The sequence below is a fragment of the Channa argus genome, chromosome 20, assembly GCF_033026475.1.
Source record: "Channa argus isolate prfri chromosome 20, Channa argus male v1.0, whole genome shotgun sequence".
Taxonomy (NCBI): Eukaryota; Metazoa; Chordata; class Actinopteri; order Anabantiformes; family Channidae; genus Channa; species Channa argus.
The window spans coordinates 10,783,811-10,802,214 of NC_090216.1; the positions used below are offsets into that span (position 1 = coordinate 10,783,811).

The 18,404-nt window shown below is 39.4% G+C and overlaps 2 protein-coding genes across 2 annotated transcripts; one reads left to right on the plus strand and one right to left on the minus strand.

Moving 5' to 3' along the window:
* Positions 1 to 350: 350 nt before the first annotated feature.
* LOC137106087 (alpha-tectorin-like) lies at positions 351 to 5,848 on the minus strand. Its single transcript, XM_067489100.1, has 12 exons — positions 5,745 to 5,848; positions 5,564 to 5,659; positions 5,232 to 5,397; positions 4,410 to 4,810; positions 3,791 to 4,310; positions 3,376 to 3,645; positions 3,062 to 3,147; positions 2,686 to 2,937; positions 1,454 to 1,948; positions 1,147 to 1,304; positions 755 to 1,037; positions 351 to 494 (listed from the first exon to the last, which is right to left on the minus strand). Exons 2-12 carry the CDS (start codon positions 5,603 to 5,605, stop codon positions 351 to 353), a joined length of 2,817 nt encoding a protein of 938 aa, XP_067345201.1. The 5' UTR covers positions 5,606 to 5,659; positions 5,745 to 5,848.
* Positions 5,849 to 14,501: 8,653 nt separating this feature from the next.
* LOC137106127 (neurexophilin-1-like) lies at positions 14,502 to 17,257 on the plus strand. Its single transcript, XM_067489155.1, has 2 exons — positions 14,502 to 15,657; positions 16,040 to 17,257. Exons 1-2 carry the CDS (start codon positions 15,598 to 15,600, stop codon positions 16,769 to 16,771), a joined length of 792 nt encoding a protein of 263 aa, XP_067345256.1. The 5' UTR covers positions 14,502 to 15,597; the 3' UTR covers positions 16,772 to 17,257.
* The last annotated feature ends 1,147 nt before the right edge of the window (positions 17,258 to 18,404 follow it).

Below are 18,404 nucleotides of genomic sequence, written 5' to 3' on the forward strand. Positions count from 1 at the left end.
ATTTACATTGCTGGGAACAGCCCTCTATCCAGAAGGACTCACCAGCCTGTACAATAAAAAAGTGGAACAATTACACAGTACGTAAGAGATGATTGATTATGTGATGCCTGCCATAAAAAAATCTCTCATCAGCTTGTCTCCTGGCATTCTGGGGTTCAACACACCACTTTTCCCAAAACGACATTTTACATTTACAAATGCAAATGACACTCCCCATTCACACAAAGAGAGGAATATTTGCTTTAGTGGCTACTGTGATAGAAACATTGTCAGAGAAAATTTGGAGTTGTGACTTACATTGTAATAGAAGCCATCATACTGGCAGCCACAGTCTTCCACAGGTACACATCTCATCCCACTCCTGAAGAAACCTTCATTACAGAAACATCCCTCTGAGCAAACATGCTCACAGGTGGCGTCAGTGCTGCTAGCACAGGTGTGGCCACAGTCGGTACCACACAGCTCATAATGGCTGTTGACTGGACAGTCAAGTCCTAATGACATGAGAAAAAAGATAGAAGGTATTGGATGCAGCTGAAGAATATTCGGTTCACTAATTTATTATATTTAAGATATGTATCCTATCATATGTGTCCTTTATCCTTGACTAAACAATAAATTGATTGGTTTACTCACTGCAAGTTGTGTTTTGCCTCCAAGGGTAGATACGAACATTAGCTGACTGACAGGCACTAGCATATGATTGAATAGCCCTGCACAGAAGATCTTGGGCCTCGTTTCCCGAAACACATACATCAAAGACACAATCATTGAAATACGGTGCTGGGTCAACCACCTCATGGCAGAAGCTGAAGGGGCCATCAGCGGCTTGAATCACCTCACACTGAGCTCTAGCAGGTTGATCATTGGTACATTGTGGGCAAGAAGAACCACACCCATCACTGCAGGTGTAGTTTCCTGCCACCTTCCAAGAAGTTCCAAATTCATCAAGAGAGGTGACTATCGCTCCAGAAGGAGTGTGAAAATCATCATTTGGATTTCCATTAAAGTTTCCACAAAGTCCACATGTCCTTCCTCTGTTGAAAACAAGGATTAAATACATTCAGTGTGATACATTCGAAATAGGTGGTTATTAAGTGGTGTAAATAATTTGTCCTGGTTTTAGGCTTTATTAATGGCAGGTACCTGTAATTTGCAGGTACAGAGACAAACACTGTACTAGATCCATCATAGGTGACGCTCAAGCCAAAATCAGCATTGACAAATACACGACGTCCACTTGCATAAATAGACACATGACTTCCATTGAGGACAATAGGCAAATTTCTAGTCACTCCATTCACCTGCAAAAGCAATTGGAAAGAAAGCGCACATGTGCAGTACCTGCAGAAATATTGTTTTTCTAATATATTTTTTCCTATATTATTCTCTAAGATAAAGAAATATTGCTATCAGTTCAATAAAGATGTCAGAAATTACTTTAATAACTTACTTGAACCACACCATATCTTTGCCTTGAAATATGCACTTGATAACCCCACACATTAACAAAAACTTCAGTTGGGATTGAAACTCGCAAGCCACTCAATGGCTCATTCTTGGCTTCCACTGAAAATTGGTGGAGATCATCAGTGGTGTTACAAGGGGTCGTCAAAACATAGCGGCAGGTTCCCTGGAAGTCATAGGCCTTGCGATCAAATGTAATGTAGTGAGGGTCTCCAGAGGCAGAGCAGGTGCCATGAGGATTAGGATGGCAGCCAAACTCACCCCCAACTACACGGCAGGTTTCCTGTTGACCACAGGAGCTGGGGATACAGCGGACTGATCCGGTTGTGCCATTACAGGTACACAAGCTCTCACACTGCTCACCATCCCAGAACCGTTCACCCCCCTGATGATAACGGCCTTGGTGATAGCATCCACAGGATGTTGGTGGCACACACTGGTTGCCATTGAGGACAAAACCCTCATTGCACTGGCAACCCTCCTGGCACACAGTATCACAGGAGAAAGGGAAAGAGAGGCCAGGGCAGGTTGAAGGACAAGAAGTTCCACAGGTTTCATAATGGCTGTTTAGAGGGCAGGTCAATTCTAAAGTAAAAAACAAAAGGATTAGTTAGAATCTGTCTTCGTAAACATTTTGGGTACAACACAAAAAATAGTGACCCAAACAGTAAAAACTGCACCATGAGTTATATATATTTTTTTATATTTAGACCTAATTGATCTCTCCTTTCTCTTTTCGGATGCATAAGCATTGATCTTGTTAGTTTTAAATAAATGGAATAATCTCAAAGAAACATTCTACATTTCTTTGGTCGGTGTGAGACAAGTGGTGACCCAGTAAGGACAGCTACATTTGGGAAAGGTGAAATGTTTCTCATCCCAAATTAATACAACATTTTATTTTTACTTTTAAAATTGCTCACCACAGCCAGTTACATTCCTCCAGGACCCTAAAACAAGTCCTTTGTTTTGGCACATAAAAGCAATGTCCTGCAGGACGTCGCAAAGCTCCACAGCTGGATTATTAGAGGACTTCACGGTGTTGTCACAGATACGAACATGCTCCCATCTGTCCACTGTTTCCCAACACTTTGCAAAAGGCCCTTGTGACAACTCCAGTATACCACAGTACTCAGTAGTATTTGTTGTAGAATTGTAACTTCTACTCTCCACACACTGTGGAGCTAGAGAGCCATTTCTCCAGCTGTCTCCAAAGACCTGAGAGCTGTTGACCAGGGTGCCATTTGGTGTCTGGAAGTCATCACTTGGACGACCATTGTAGTTCCCACAGATTCCACCCAGTGAATTATTGTAGACACCAGGTGCAGTGACACGCACAGAGCTTGGCCAAACTGTCTGCACTGTTACACCAAAGGCGGTGTGAAGAGTGACACTGTGTATGTTGCTGTAGAAGATTTGGATTTGACTAGAGGCTGAGCTGAAAGGTAGTCGAATCATCTGACCATCAACCTGAAGGAGCATTTAAAGCAAGAGTTTTAAATTTTATACTTTTATACAATTTATAATATTCACATTCATACCCTTGACGTCAAGTGAGAAAAAGTACTTTGGCACACTCAGCCAAATTACTTACCTGTACTTTGCTGGCATTAGCTATCTCAATGGACACCTGTGAACCTTCTGATTCAAACTTTACCACCCAAGTGAAGCCCTGCTGGCCTGTGGGTATTTTTTCTAATGTCACTACAAATTGGGGGTGTCTTGACATATCAGTTACTGTGGCAAGAGTCAATCGACACGCCCCAGGATAATCATATGTCAGTCCATCAAATGTATGATATGATGTTGGGCCCTCTTTCCAGCATGTTGCATAGTTTTTAGGTTTGCATCTTCTTGATCCTCCCTCCACACTGCATGACTCAAATTGGCCACAGTGGTGTGACTGACATGTCATGGAGCCATAACTGCAGCTACAGTTCCTCCCACAGTCCTCGTCTAGTATTACAGTTTCTCCGGAACGGTAGTATCGACCCTCAAAGCTGCAGCCACATTCTGCATGGGGGACACAGACCCCAGCACTGAGGATGTAGCCAGAATTGCAGATGCAGCTCTCCTGGGGAGGGAGAGGACAGTTGACGGTTGAATTGGGATTGACACAGGTAGATGGACATCCTGTGCCTTGAGACTCAAAGTGGCTGTTGGAAGGGCAGGGGATTTCTGGACAAAAGGACAACATTGATTTTAACATCATGGACATTTTCTCCACTTAATATTCGGAATAATCTTAAATAACGGACAGACATACCACACAAGCCTGGTGTCCTCCAACTTGACAGTTGGATCCCATTCTGTTGACACTGACTTGCGTACACATTTAGGGCTTGGCACAGAATGGGCTGGTACCCTCCTCCTACACAGAGATCATACACACAATTCTCTGCAAAGGTCTGTGGAGGAAGTCGTTGATGGCAAGAAGCAAATGGTCCAGAACTGTTCAGAAGGATGCCACACTGATCAGCAGTTCTGTACAAAGTTTTCTTAGCCTCACTGCAGGGAGCACAGTCCAGACCTGCACACTGTGGCTCACATCTAGTCTCATTGCTCCCTGATGCTTGCCAGCTGTTGGCAAAAATCACAGCAGAGCTCACAACCTGGCCTTGGCGAGTTTGAAAGTCATCTCTGGGGTCATTGTTGAAGTTTCCACACAGGCCACATGTTGCATTCTGGTAAGTGTAGGGCAGGCTGATTATGACATAATGATCTGTGTCATAGGATACCTCCAAGCCAAAGTCAGTACTGACAGTGACAGAGAATCCTGACTCATAAACTTGGACAGAGCCATTCCTAAGGTAGAACGGAGTGGCTGCAAAGATTCCATTAACCTGTAAGAATATCAGAAAGGATGTCAAGCACAGCAAAACACAAGTGGTCTCATTTAAAACAGAAAATGTTTTTGTATGAACAAAGTCAAAATCACCAACCTTAGCTTCACCACGATGTCCTTTGACAAGCTCAATAGTTTCATTATAGACAGAGACTTTGATCAGTCTCATCCATGAGACATAAGTGCTGCCCCGGTGCTCGTTGCTGCCCTCGACTCTGTAGTACGGCAGCCCATTGTGACATTGCTCAGAGAGAACGTAAGTGCAGGTACCCTGAAAGTCAAACCAGGTCCCATCAAAGCTACAGTAATGTGGATCACCACTTATTGTGCAGGAACGTCTCTGCACCGACTGGCAGGAAAACTGGAAGGCACTCTGCTGGCAGACTTGGGAAAAGGAGCAGGGTTGGCTGACACACTGCAGGCCTGTAGAGGTGCAAGTGCACTTCTGTGCACAGGTGCTGTCGCTCCAGAATGAATCACCTCGTTGCACAGGTGCACCTTAGAAATAATTGAAAGAATATATCATCTAAAGAAAAATCAACATACAGCATTCACAAATACCAATACCAAATCAAAGATTAAGTAATAAATACATCATATATTCATCCCATTGGCATTTTTGCCACCTGATTTTAGTTTTGTGTTAGTCTTCTGATAAACATTTAAAGTATTTCTAATCAAATTTTGTATTGGATGGATTTGTATATAGTCCTCCACACATATTGGAAGGGCCAGGCTAATCCTTTTTTTTTTTTTCCTGTACACTGAAGACTTAAGACACATGGAAACGTTAAACACCATAGAACATAACACCTTTGGTATTGGATGGATTATGATTAGGTTCTATGTTCCTTAATGTTTGTACGCAAAAGACAAAGTACAAAGTTCAACCTGCCACTGTCTGTATACTGTGGTATACCTTTGAAAGTGCACCCTCTCAGTGCACGGTCTACCTGGAAGGCCCAGCGGCCAGGAACATTGATGTTACTGCTCAGGCGGAAATTTGAGTTACTGCCGGATGCATTATTAGAGAATGATCCAGGGATACTGAAATAGTTAGTAGAGTTGACTGTGTCATATCCTGCCTGAAAAATAGAGAACATGTAAATACGGGGGATATATTCGACTATATATTTTCTGGGATACACAGCAAACACATATTTTTGAAAAAACAAAAAAAACATGTACCATTAGCAGAACATACTGCAATCACTGTATGTACACTGTACACATAACTTAGGAGGTTCTGACCTGTACACTATGAACTGTAGCTGCTATTATACCATAGTTCATCAACACAAATGAGTACTGGCTTCCAGAGATCAAGACAGCTTGCACGGTTGTACGCTGTGGAAAAAGGTTTATAGTATATCATAATGTGGAATGTGTGAATTTGTTGGGTTGTTTAACCATTAAGAACAAGATGACTTACTGTTCCAGTGGTTGGATAGTAGGCCACCTCATACCATGTGGCAACAAAGACCCAGGTGCAATTAAAGTTCAATCTTGGGAAATAGGCATTAATGTCCTGTGTAGCTTGTTTGACGACACTGCCGCTGGTATATTGGTTATAGAAGACCTGACCATTTCCTCTGTTGTCCAAATCTGTCCAAAATGAAGCTATGATGTCCCTGGATCCATATATTGGGAACCTCTGAGGTATGTAGCTGCTCCATGGACCATCAAATGTTAAATGTCCATTCTGGTTCACCTGAAAACAAATGTCCAGCAACAGTGTCACCTTTAGACTGTTACCTAATCTTATATCTGAGTATAAAGAGGGACTCACACTCCAGGACAGGGGGAGTTTATTCAAAGAGCTACTATTTACCTACCACCAGATTTTCTGGCCACTATATGCTAATTCAATTATTACCCACTGTGGAATGGCCTTATATTTACTTCTCCCAGAGAAATTCAGGGCCCTAAAATACCAAGTATCATGGAGAACTAATTGGCCTTGTCTTTGTAAAGTGTCCTGCATCATCTGCTCTTTTTTGGCCTTGTTCAGCAACTGTGAGAGAGACCACTCAGATTGGCTGTTCATCTTAGAATATCGGTGCAAAATAATCTCGTAATCGTGAGACACAGATCTCGTGATTAAGAGATAAGGTCTCTAATTTATTTTTCTTTGGTGTATGCAATGTGCCGCTTTACTTTTTCAATACCACTAATGTCCGTCCGCCATTTGACAGGGGATGTAGAGAGTCTACTGAAGTCTGGTCTTGTCTCCTCTATTTTATCAGATCATCTGACTTTAAATATTACTTCTGAATGAGTTCACAAAGCAGTATGTGTGGTTTATTTCATTTACTGTGCTGTTTTAATGTCTTAATGAATTGCCTTTTGTGTGGGTTTTTTTTTTCCCAACAGCCCACTGGCTGATTATTTTAACGCTTATATGAAAGTACATTTTTGTAGGGTTACGATTGTCTGACCAACTTAAAACTAAATTCAGTACAAACTCAAATGGTGGCATCATGTTTTGCTACCGGCATAACTTTAGTTGAGTTTGCTAACGTTAGCTTAATAGCTATTATATGTTGGGAGAGAAAAAGGACCAACTTACTGATAAAGTGGAAAGTAGCAAAGCGTTCCTACTGTAGGTTTCATTAAGGACAGTTGACTAAAGCAGTAGGCTGGTTTACACCTTTTTCAACAAATAAAGAAAAAAGTAAAAGAATTAACTTGTCAACTGATGTCAGCTCTTCGGTCTCTGGTAACTTCACTGGGTTATTTGAGCAGCTAGCTAATAGCTAGTAATAGTAGCTAATAGCTTAGTAATACTAAGACAACCTGTTTTATGAACATCTAAAAAAGTAATTTGTCTGAAAGATGACACTTGTTTACCAAACAGCGTGATAATATCTGGCAATATTTGAAATGACAAAAACCATCTTTTACTTGATTTGTACTTTTAATTTTAAATTTGGCTCATATCCTATTTGCTAGCATTACCACGCCCACCAGTGAGTGAGCATAAAGGCTGCTACTTTAGATTTACTCTCACCATGGCTTAAACTACGCCTGCAATCACACCATATAAGAGTGGCGATCGTAGCACTTCTTTTGGTCTTTTATTTAGCCAGACAAAGGTGTACTAGTGGGGCCCAAAAGCCAGAGGACTGCATTACATAGAACAGTCATAGGAGGTAGGGTTACAATACACAACCATTGTTCTTATGTTGCTGAAACCTGGTTCAGTGGTTGAAATGGTGCCACCACAAAGGTGGAGCATTAGTGACAAGGCCTATGACAAAGCTAGGGGGTGCGAGAGAGTAGCCTAATGGTAGGCAGGTCTGTGGACAAGAACATTGAGGTGGGGACTGTTACACAAGAGACAAAGACTCTCCCCTGGGGGAGCACATTATTAACCGCTTTCAGAAACTAGCAGTCGTGAAATGTGAAACACTCAACTCTGACTCGCATGCCGGCTAGCAGGGAGAGTTTTCACAGGGAGCCCAGAAGAAAGTGTATAATGTTTAGTGAAAACTGACTGGCTCACAAGGTTAACATGGCAGCAAACAGCAAGCGGACTGATGTGAGTGGGAAACCACACGGGTATACTGGTTGTAGGAAACCTCGCTGTTTAGTGAATGTTTGATTGACTTAACATTCAGAACAAGGCAAAACAAGCCGTGATATTTCAGTAAACGTTTCCTCCTCAGAAGCCCTCTTCATCTCTTTCACTAGAGATGATGAGAAACAGCCCTGCTAGGCTAATGGGGTCTTTTTTCTCTGAACACAGTGGCAAAACATAAAGGCAAGTTAACCAAAGAGTGAGCGAGTGGGCTTACCATAACTAAAATTATATTTTCGTAATACTAAGAGAACTCAAGTTTCTGAATATAAATGAAAATAAAGTAGGGGAATATACACAAAGAAAACTAGTGATAACAGACATAATTATCGGGGGGGACTGAGAAAACACACTACAGGAAGCAACTAAGGTCAGATACAAATATAACCAAAAGACATATGCTAGAAGGAAAAACCAGGAACAGTAATTAATAACTGATCAACAGTGTACACATACCCAAAAGGCCTAAAATCAGAGATAACAATAAACAAAAAATGAGCACTCAGAAAATGAATATGGAACAGAATGAGAAACAGACCAAAACTCACATGGTGAAGATGAATAAACAGAGGTGGAGTTGCCTGGCTCTAGCTCCTAAACATGGCGGGATGGCAGTAAGCGAGCTCTTCAGAAGGGACATTATAAAAGAACCCAGTACTGCTCCTGGAGTAATTTGCATTACTAGCAGGAAGCTTGCTTGGTAAGAGATTGGCCGGAATATTCATCTTCCAAGCAGGCCAGACAGCAGGAATGAAGATTTTCAGGGTCAATGTAGCCCATGAGACAAACACGCAGATCCTGATGCAGCCATTTTTGCTGCTACTGCTGCCACTGAGCATCTTGCAGCTCGTGGTCCTACCATCGGCATTCTTGAAGCTGCTGCAGTCAAGGTTTTCTTTGTGGACATCTGTTTTTTTAGGCATTTCGCTATTTAGTTGGCAATAGGCTAAAGAAGAAGGAGAGAAGGAAGGCGTGCTTGTAGGCAGAGAGAGAAGAGGAAAGCCAAGAATGTAGGACTGACAGTAGGGACTTTGAATGTTCGGACTATGACAGGAAAGGCTAGAGAGTTGATTGACATGATGCAGAGAAGGAAGGTGGACATACTGTTTGTCCAGGAGACCAGGTGGAAAGGTAGCAAGGCTCGAAGCTTAGGAGCAGGGTTCAAGTTGTTCAAGAGTTTTTGAGGAATGTTCTAGAGGTGATTAGAGTATCAGACAGGTTGATGAGTCTGAAGCAGGAAATTGAAGGCATCATGATGTTCAGTGTTGTTAGTGGTTGTGTCCCCACTATGGTAGGATGTGAGTTAGAAGAGAAGGAGAAATTCTGGAGTGAGTTAGATGAAGTGATGCAGAGCATCCGCAGAGATGAGGGTGTGGTGGTTGGTGCAGATTTCAATGGACATGATGGTGAAGGGAACAGAGGTGATGAAAATGTGGTGGGGAAGTTTGACCTTCAGGACAGAACACAGAAGGACAGATGGTGGTAGACATTGCAAAGAGGATGAAAATGGCTGTAGTGAACACTTTCTTCCAGAAGGTGGACTACATCTCGTGTAGACGTAATCTGAAAGATCAGTGACTGTAAAGTTTGGTAGGGGAGAATGTAGCCAGACAGCACAGGATGGTGGTGTGTAAAATGACTCTGGTGATGAGGAAGACTAAGGCAGAGAAGAGGAGGTGGAAGTTGAAAAAGGAAGAATGTTGTTTATCTTTCAGGGAGCAGATCAGACAGGATGGTCAAGAGGTGCTGCCCAAGGGTCCTTTGGTGCTGGTCTCGTGCCTGGACAAAATGGGAAGGTTGCGGCAGTAAGTCCATCCGACGTAAAAACAAAACAAAACACATTCCGCTGTGGTGACCCCTCAAGGTACAAGACGAAGGCTTTTGATCTTTGAGGCTGACGGAGAAAAAGTGGAAAAAGTGCTACGGTCGCTACTTTTATAGAATACTGTTACAGACGTAGTGGAGTGCACCAACAACTTTTTGGCCCACTCACCGGTGGGATTGCACGCTAAGGAACTGGTCCTTTCTGCTAAAGCCAGAGGGAAAGCATCATAGCAAATTGAATACTCTAGTAGTAGTTTGGTTGTATTTTTTGTGTTCTATGATCTTAGTTGTTTTTAGGGGTTGATGTCTTATGTTTTTCCTTATTTCTTTTTTTTTTTTTTGGCCACTTCCTTGCACTTATCTTTTCCCCCTCTACTCTTCAGTGCTTTTACTCCTTCCACTTTTCCAGCAGACTTGTGTTTTAATAACATCAGGTTGGACTTTAACATATTTACTCCAGATGGTGATAAGACTTTCATACAGACCCACTCTTTCAATTCTGGCCCTTAGCAACACAGCAAGAGGATCATTTTGAGTAGGTTATGTAATCTATAAAGTTCGCCTCTGGTTTTCTATTGTTTTGACCCAAGTTACACATAGCATTAAAGGGTCTATGGAAGCAGAGTCCAATAAGGTCAAATCCACAGCAAATTAGTTAAAAAAGGCAACTGGTGAAGCAAACAAACAATAAAAAAAAAAAACATACATACATAAATCCGATTATATGCTCTCCCAAAATAGAAAAAAGTTTGCTGCAATGTTATCAAAGGCGAACTTCCATCATCTGATGGAGGGCTTGCAGTTCCAGATACTGGGTAGAGGGGTCCTACAAAGAACAAAATTACAAAAAAAGAACAGTGATTTTGCAAATGCTCAACAATATTTTCAACCAGTAGGATTTTCATTATAACCATCATAAATGTACAAATCTCTTTACACAGCCAAAAGGTTGCACTGTGTAAAATGTCAATCAGAGAATGCAATGATTTGCACATTTGATCATTTGAAACCTAACTGTAACTATTACAACAAAATATATTAAATGTTGATGCCAAGAATTGGGATTGTTTTAAGAATATAATGAATTTTATGCCAGTAATAATCACAACAACAACAAAAAAAATCATCTTACAAATGAGGTACATTGACAACAGTTTTCATTATTTATGGCTTAAAATACTATCAAAGTATTTAGATTTAGATTCAATTTGAAGAAATATCTGTATGCAAATGTAAACAAAACTATTTAATGGCTGTGACCTGTCCTGTGATCTGACCATTGTTCATTTCAGTCATTTTGATTTAGTTTTAGTTGAAAAGAACGTAAGCTAGTATCAATCAAATTTAATGGCACGCCGTTCTAAAACGTGTGATGCTGTGGGGCTGCGTTTTTGGAGCTTTTGGAGGACAATATGTTTCCATCAAGTACATTTTTTCAGGAAAAGCCTTGTTTACAGCAACACAGCCAAACCACATTCTGTAACTATTACAACAGTATAGTTAGTGGTAAAAATCATCCATTATAAAAATTTGGCACAATGAGCAAGTAATATACATGCCCCTGTGCCAACTTTTTTTGAAAGTATTGCTTCAAAATGTACAAATATTTTAGCATTTGATATTTGATTTTTCTACTATATAATGCAAAAAAAAGTTTAAAATGATTTGCAAATCATTGCCTTCTCTTCCTTTTTACTTTATACAGCATCCTAATTTTTCTGACTATTATATATAAAATATTATATATATATATATTAAAATAAATTTTATTTTTTATAAAAAATATATTTTTTTAATTCTCCACACAAAACGTATACGTAGAACATATTTAGAATGTTTACTATTGATTCAGAGACGCAAAAATACAAGCCATAAAGATAAAAAGTAAAATAAAGCAATAAAATGTAGGCATAAATTATTGTAATCAGTCATTTCCCTTCTATTCTAAATCACGTCAACTACCAGTCACAATAATAATCATAAAGCATCAGTAAAATAAAAAAGCAAAAATCATCAGTAAAAAAAAAACAAACAAACAAAAAAAAAACAACTTTCTGTAATAGATGATGTCAAAAATAGAAGATTTGGGAAAAATAAGTTATCTAAACTATAATGTACCTGAACTCTGGGAAGTCACTGTGCCTGTAAATTAAACAAAAATGAAGATACACATGAAAATAAACAGATAAAGAGGCGAATATTATCGATTTTACCAAATAAAGTGCAAGTATGGCAAAAACTAATAACTTTTATCAATATGTCTTATCATACCCCAAAGCAGCACAGAAATCAGGATCTGAATTGCCATTCTCCCAAGTAATTCAAACCTGATAATGAAGTTAGTAGACGTTAGATATGTGCATATCCACTAAAAATAAAAGCACATTTCTACAACACATAATTACCTGGTGATATATGCTGTCCTTTTCCTTCTCATCCATTTGAGACCGGAGCTGAAATGACTTGTTTACAGTTACGTAAACCTTGTGAAGAGTTTTCAAATAGGTCAGTGTAATATAGGTCTTGCTTCCTCATTGTGTCTAGAGAATAATCAATTGTGTTGGGGACAAAAAATGAAATATGATCCCACTGCTTCTAACAATGCAGTGTTTTCTGTTTTATTAAATATACACATCACCCTTTTAGGGCAGTCATTTCCTCCCAAAGTCTAAAGTTAATGTAATTCTATAATGTGACTCTGTTGTATATTGCAGGTGTGAAGATGAGCGCAAATGGTTGTCTGTGTGTCTTTATACTCTTGTTTCTCAAAATGGACTTTCCCAGGGAAACTAGATCATTTTGCAAAACTTATTTCCGCCACCTGCTTACCTTTGGATGAACCCTTTGGAAATTTTAATATTTTTATATTTATAAAAAAAAAAGTTTATTTTTGTAGTAGCAAAAATATGTGAATTATATGTATTTGTACATAGAGCGTGCAATGCCAGTCCTTCATTCTGCCACGGCATCATGCCTCTGGCTTGAGGGTGGGCAATGGGACTTCCTGTGGCCTAGCTTTTAAAGAGAGGGAAGGAATTGCATTTATAAAGTGGGGGTAATCCCATTACTTTTAATAGGGCCACGGCTGTAATGTGCTTAATTTTTAAAGCTCATGTTTAATGCAGTGCAATAAAACTCAGACACATGTGATTACATCAACTGCGGTGTCCAAACTTTAACCAACAAAAGTTTGGGAGCTAAAGATCTGGGAGACTTAGACTAATTATATTTTGTATACTTACTGTAAATTTTGTCTCCAAATTGCCATCTTAGCGTCCACCCAGACCAAACCTATTCTATTTTAGTGCTATTTTCACCTGTTTTCCTTGTTCTGCCTTTGTCAATACTTGTGGCTGTGACTCCATTGATTTTCTAGGTCCTAGTTCAAAATCCAATGTTAAAAATAAAAGGGGTTTAATGTTCACAAATTACAATCCCGCACCAACTTCAGTCAATTAGGCATTTACAAACACACAGGTGAGACATCCAGTTAGGACCAGTGTGATAATCTCCATAGACTCTGTCTACTAAAATAAATATAAATGTAGGAGTACTGGTATTGATTTGTACTTGTCCTTGTCAGAGTACATTACTTTATTCACCAGTAATTAGGCCCCAAAATGCATCATTTTAAACTGAAGTGAAGGCAAGTTTGAGGAGCCTTTTGTGAGCATTCACCCAACCTTATTAATCCCAGAGGGAAATTGATTCCCTTTGTCAGCTGCTCACTGCCACAAAGAAAGGGGGAATAAAATATACACACACGCACAGAAGAGGACCTACAACACAAAAATATTTGGTAAGAAAACAGATAACAGGTTTACAATAATCACCTGTGATATGCAGCTAATAGAATGAATTTTATGCTAAGATAACATAAATAATGATGAATGTCAAAATGTGCGAATAATTGAGGAAATTAATTCATTTAACAGTGGTGATAACGTTTTGTTGTAATAAGCACAACAGGAAAAACCTTATTGTCCGTGTTAGTCCCATTTCATTTCCAGTCCCCCTCCTCCTTAAAGAAGGGGGGTGAGCTGTACAGTTTAAAGGCCACTGAGAGAAAGAAAGGAACATTAAACACTTAAAATGCAGACTTTAAAAAGATGTAGCCTTTCCATAAAAAGGGAAGTTTGTGAATTTTTAAGAAATGTAGATTCATGACATGGGAGCAATTTGTTGTTAATTGCTGTAAATGGCTGTCTGAAAAGGTCCATCCCTACTGAATAAAGGACTGCACGTATCAACTTATAACAGAATATCATTATATTTGTTTACCAACTAGCATCTTTGATGGCTTTGTTTGACGTTCACCTACTTTTTTCAAATATCAAATCTCAGTTGTTGTCAAACTGAGATTTATGCTCTGGCCTGTTTTGTCTGTCATATAGTGAACATGCAAAGCCACAAACATCTGGTATTTACCCAACTCCTTGATAATAGAAACACTTGACAGATTAACAATACTATAAACAGCACCACAAACTACATCCTTTAATGAATTGACAGGTCTCTAAAAGATTTTCAGCAAAAACTAAACATTACAGTGAACACATTATATTTGCACTCTTTACGTGAAGACGAATTGTTTTACAAAGATTTCTGAATAACACGATACATCACTTTGTAACTGGTTTCTAATATTTCCACTTACAAACCAGTTTCCTGCAAGAAGGGTTCGTCGATAGCCCTTTATGTAAGATCCTCCTTCACTAATCCATCTTATGTGTTAGCACGGCTCTGCTCATTTAATCACTGTCATAGTGTCAAAATAATATTGACAATGACCTGTGGGAGACATGGAATGTTAATGGTTCAGTAAATCAGTGCATCTTGACCTCATCTCAATCCCTATATGACATTTTTAGTGGTTCTTGTGTAGAACATCATCTGATAAAAAAAAAAAAAAATGGGGATGTGGAAAATGTAACACCCGTATGGCACCACAGAGCCTTTTGCTTTACCGCATCTGTATGTGTAAAACTAGATATAGGATTTCATCACAGCCAGGCTTTTTCAAACACAACAGTGTAGAGTTACTTTTCATTTACAGGATTCATTAGTAAACAATCTCACCTGAACTAAAGCACAATACATACGACTTGTTAAAAAGTCGCGAGTGTGAGATCACACATTTCACATTCATCATTACGCAACTGAATGTGTTAGTTCGGCTAAGTGACATCTCTCACGTTGGACTTGAGTTGTCTAGTTATGCTTCTAAACATGCTTTGAACCATGCCATGAATAGCATCTCTGAATTATTATTACTAAAGTAATACAATTTTTTATTTCCATGTAACATGTTCCACAATTCAAAGTAGTTGTGGTTACGGTGGAACAAGACACCATCATATGTCAGTTCACTAATCCACATAAAAATGTATTTATTATGGGGGAAAGGTCTTCTCTAGTTGCAGTTTGCTGTCTGTCCATAAGATGGCGCTATCAGATTGTCATTTTCCTGCCAGACACCATCCAAGAAAATGAATTCTCCATTTATTCAAATGTTCATCACCCACAACACATCATAAGATGTTTTTCAGTATGGGATAGAAGAGTGGGGAACATCATACAGTGAGACACTGTTTACACCTGGATGTTGTACATGGGTGTGAGAGAGAGAGGGGTTGATTGAGAGGGGGTGATGGAGTAGAGAGGGGGGCAGATACAGTGAGTGGTAAAAATCCTCCTGATCTGAAGAAGCCTCCCCTGTGTGCTGTGAGTGGAGGCAGCAGAACACAGGTTTCCTGCTGGTTTGACTGAATATTTGTCCCTCTGGTTAATGTAAATCTCACTTCTCAGCATGGACTCCCAAAACTCAACCTGACTGAACTTCAGAGGAGACCGAGTGGATCTGACGGAGTCTGACAGCACTATGGAAATGTTCACCAGTCACTGCTTTTTATTGATATTTCTGAAAGGAACCTTTGGTTTGGTAAGTAATTAAATTAAAGGCATGTTGCCATTATTATTTTTCAAAGCTCTTATAGTATAGCAATAGTATTGTAGTATCACTACAAGCTATTTATATATTTTGTATACAAGTGTAATCTAACAATTTATGTTTAGTTAGATACATGTTCTATGTTCCATTCATTTGAATACAATTCACAAGCAGGACTTATAGTGTGAATAGTTTTTTTTCCATGTTTCTAAATTGTACTTAATTTGACATGAAAAGTTTTTTTGGTCACTGGTTTTAATACAGAATATCATTTTAAGAAGGATTAAAATCCCCTATGCCTTAAAGTCCCTTATCTCATCTCCCACCCTCCTCTTCTTGTACTCACTGGCCACATTTAATCTATTTTCTTTAGTTGGCTCTTGGGCAACATCATAGCAACTTCTCTGACAATAAAAGATCTTCATCTGAACTCAAAAGAGACAGAGAGCCTTCTTCACAGGAGAACTCGGCACTTGAACACAGAAGCATGATTCAGGACAAACCACCCGTCAGTCCACTCACTCCTCTCCTGAACCGAGGACATTGGGAAATACTTGGAGGAAACTCTCAATCACGCTCTAATCCATCCTTAAAGACAAAGCTTTATCCTTTCATGAAAGTCCATGGAGCTTCTAAATTCCACAGGACTTTTAGTTGGGGGGACTTTTACTCAAACATCAAGACAGTCAATCTGAATTTGCTGATTATGGGAAAGATTGTGGATCATGGGAATGGTTCACTTGGAGTCTACTTCCGCCACAACTCCACGGGTATGGGCAACGTATCAGTCAGTCTAGTCCCACCAATGAAAGAGGTGGAGTTTGACCTCGTGCGCCAAAGTGTGGTCAACCCCAAAGACTCGAAGACGTTCAACTGCAGGGTGGACTATGAGAAAACTGAACGAAGCAAAAAAGTGATGCTGTGTAACTACAACCCATCTAAGACATGCGCTCAGGAGCAGACTCAGAGTCTCGTCACCTGGATGTGTTTCAAACCCTTTCAGGTCATCTGTATCTACGTGTCCTTCTACAGCACAGACTACAGGCTGGTTCAGAAGGTCTGTGCAGACTACCACAGTCCAGGAGCCTACCTGCCCATGGGATAACCACACATCAAGCCAAGGCCATTGGACAGCAATGATTTGAGGTCTAGTTCAAGCAGCTATGCGGTGTTTAAGGGACTCCGAAGTGCAGCATTTCTCTAGATTATGATTTATCTAGTCTTAGAATTTACAAAATACATTTGTTTTAGTGCAGTATCTTCTAGTTGTAGACTATTAGATTTAGTTTACTATTACATTGAACAAATAAAGCTGCAAATACTCCTTAATATTCAACATTTAACTGACATGATCAATTATTGAAATGATTTGTGTAAGTTATTGGATATTTTTTAGTTCGGGCTGAGACATCGTCAAATATCACAAATAGATATTCAGATTGTTGCTAGACAATGACTAAAATCTTACTATTGAAACATAAAACCCATCTATTTTACATAATAAAAATGTAGGCATTCACCAATGCCAGGGTTTTACCCTGATACCTCGTCTAAGGATCGGTAGTGTACATACAGACATTCACACTTACCTTGCATTTTTGTTAATGTTGTTCTTGCTCTCGATTGTGTACTGCTCAGTCTGTGTTTGACCCTATAAAAATAAAGACCATCAAAACCAAAAACCAACAGGTCTGAAGTAATCAGAACCATCTGAGGTGACTACAGATTTAAAAATCTTTCATCACCATCATGTTTTCCAGCCACGTCTTCATCAGTTAGTATTTCCCTACAAGGCTTGGTGGTAGACAGGTTTTCCATGTTAAGTTAACTCGATTAACAATCAATTTCAGCTGGGTCAGCAAGATTGACGATGATGTTCAGGTGCTACCTGCCCTCATTTAATTAACTGTTTTTAACAGTGTGAACGGACATTTAATGAACCAGGCACAGGCTGCCATGCATGTTTGTTATGTAGATGATGGAAGTGATGTCCTCACCCTATTGGTGATGACACTCCCAACAAACCCTCAGCCATCGTCATCATGTGTGAACACCCACTACAGCACGTTCACTGGGTTCATTTGGGTGTTTGGGTGAGACTAGAGGCACAAAGTTCCTGTGAACAGCTACCACTGAATTACAAATCAGCCAGAGGTCTGATCCGCTTCACACGATCACTTAAATTAATGAGCCCCATTCTAGGATCTGGAACCTACCTATATTTTTTTTAACATATCAAAAAATAGCAGTACTGTGTCCTTTAATTAAGCAAAAAGTGGTTACAGTGGAATTCAAAATGTTTTGTAATATTAGCAAAATGAAACAAAATGATCAAATGTACATGTAAACATCCTGAGTGACATATTATAATAGTATCAATTAATTCATTACTGCATCTCATTTTACTGTTTGTAGTTGACTGAGATTGACCTACTTCAATAATACTGTGTAGAATACTTTTTACAATAGCTTTTTAACATATGTAGCTTGTTTTATGTTTAAAATCTTGAATTTGCAAGTAGCAACAACAGCTGTCACATATAGTGGAATGAAATGTATGATATTACTGAGAAATGTAGAGGAATACATGAATAAAATATGCTAATCAGCTTAGATGTGTACCAAAGTAAAGTACGGCCACAAATTAGTTTACTTCCTCCACTGTGTCTTTTAGCTTCAAGTTCCCCCAGTCCTCACACTATGATCAAATAAATGTACCGTCTATATACTTCAGACCA

Coding starts and splice junctions, on each gene's coding strand:
- LOC137106087 (XM_067489100.1), bottom strand. CDS start 5,605: ATGAACTATGGTATAATAGCAGCTACAGTTCATAGTGTACAG. Junction 3,646..3,790: donor AGCCCTAAATGTGTACGCAA/GTCAGTGTCAAC, acceptor CCTTTTGTCCAG/AAATCCCCTGCCCTTCCAAC. Junction 3,148..3,375: donor CAGTTATGGCTCCATGACAT/GTCAGTCACACC, acceptor AAATACCCACAG/GCCAGCAGGGCTTCACTTGG.
- LOC137106127 (XM_067489155.1), top strand. CDS start 15,598: ATGGAAATGTTCACCAGTCACTGCTTTTTATTGATATTTCTGAAAGGA. Junction 15,658..16,039: donor TGAAAGGAACCTTTGGTTTG/GTAAGTAATTAA, acceptor TATTTTCTTTAG/TTGGCTCTTGGGCAACATCA.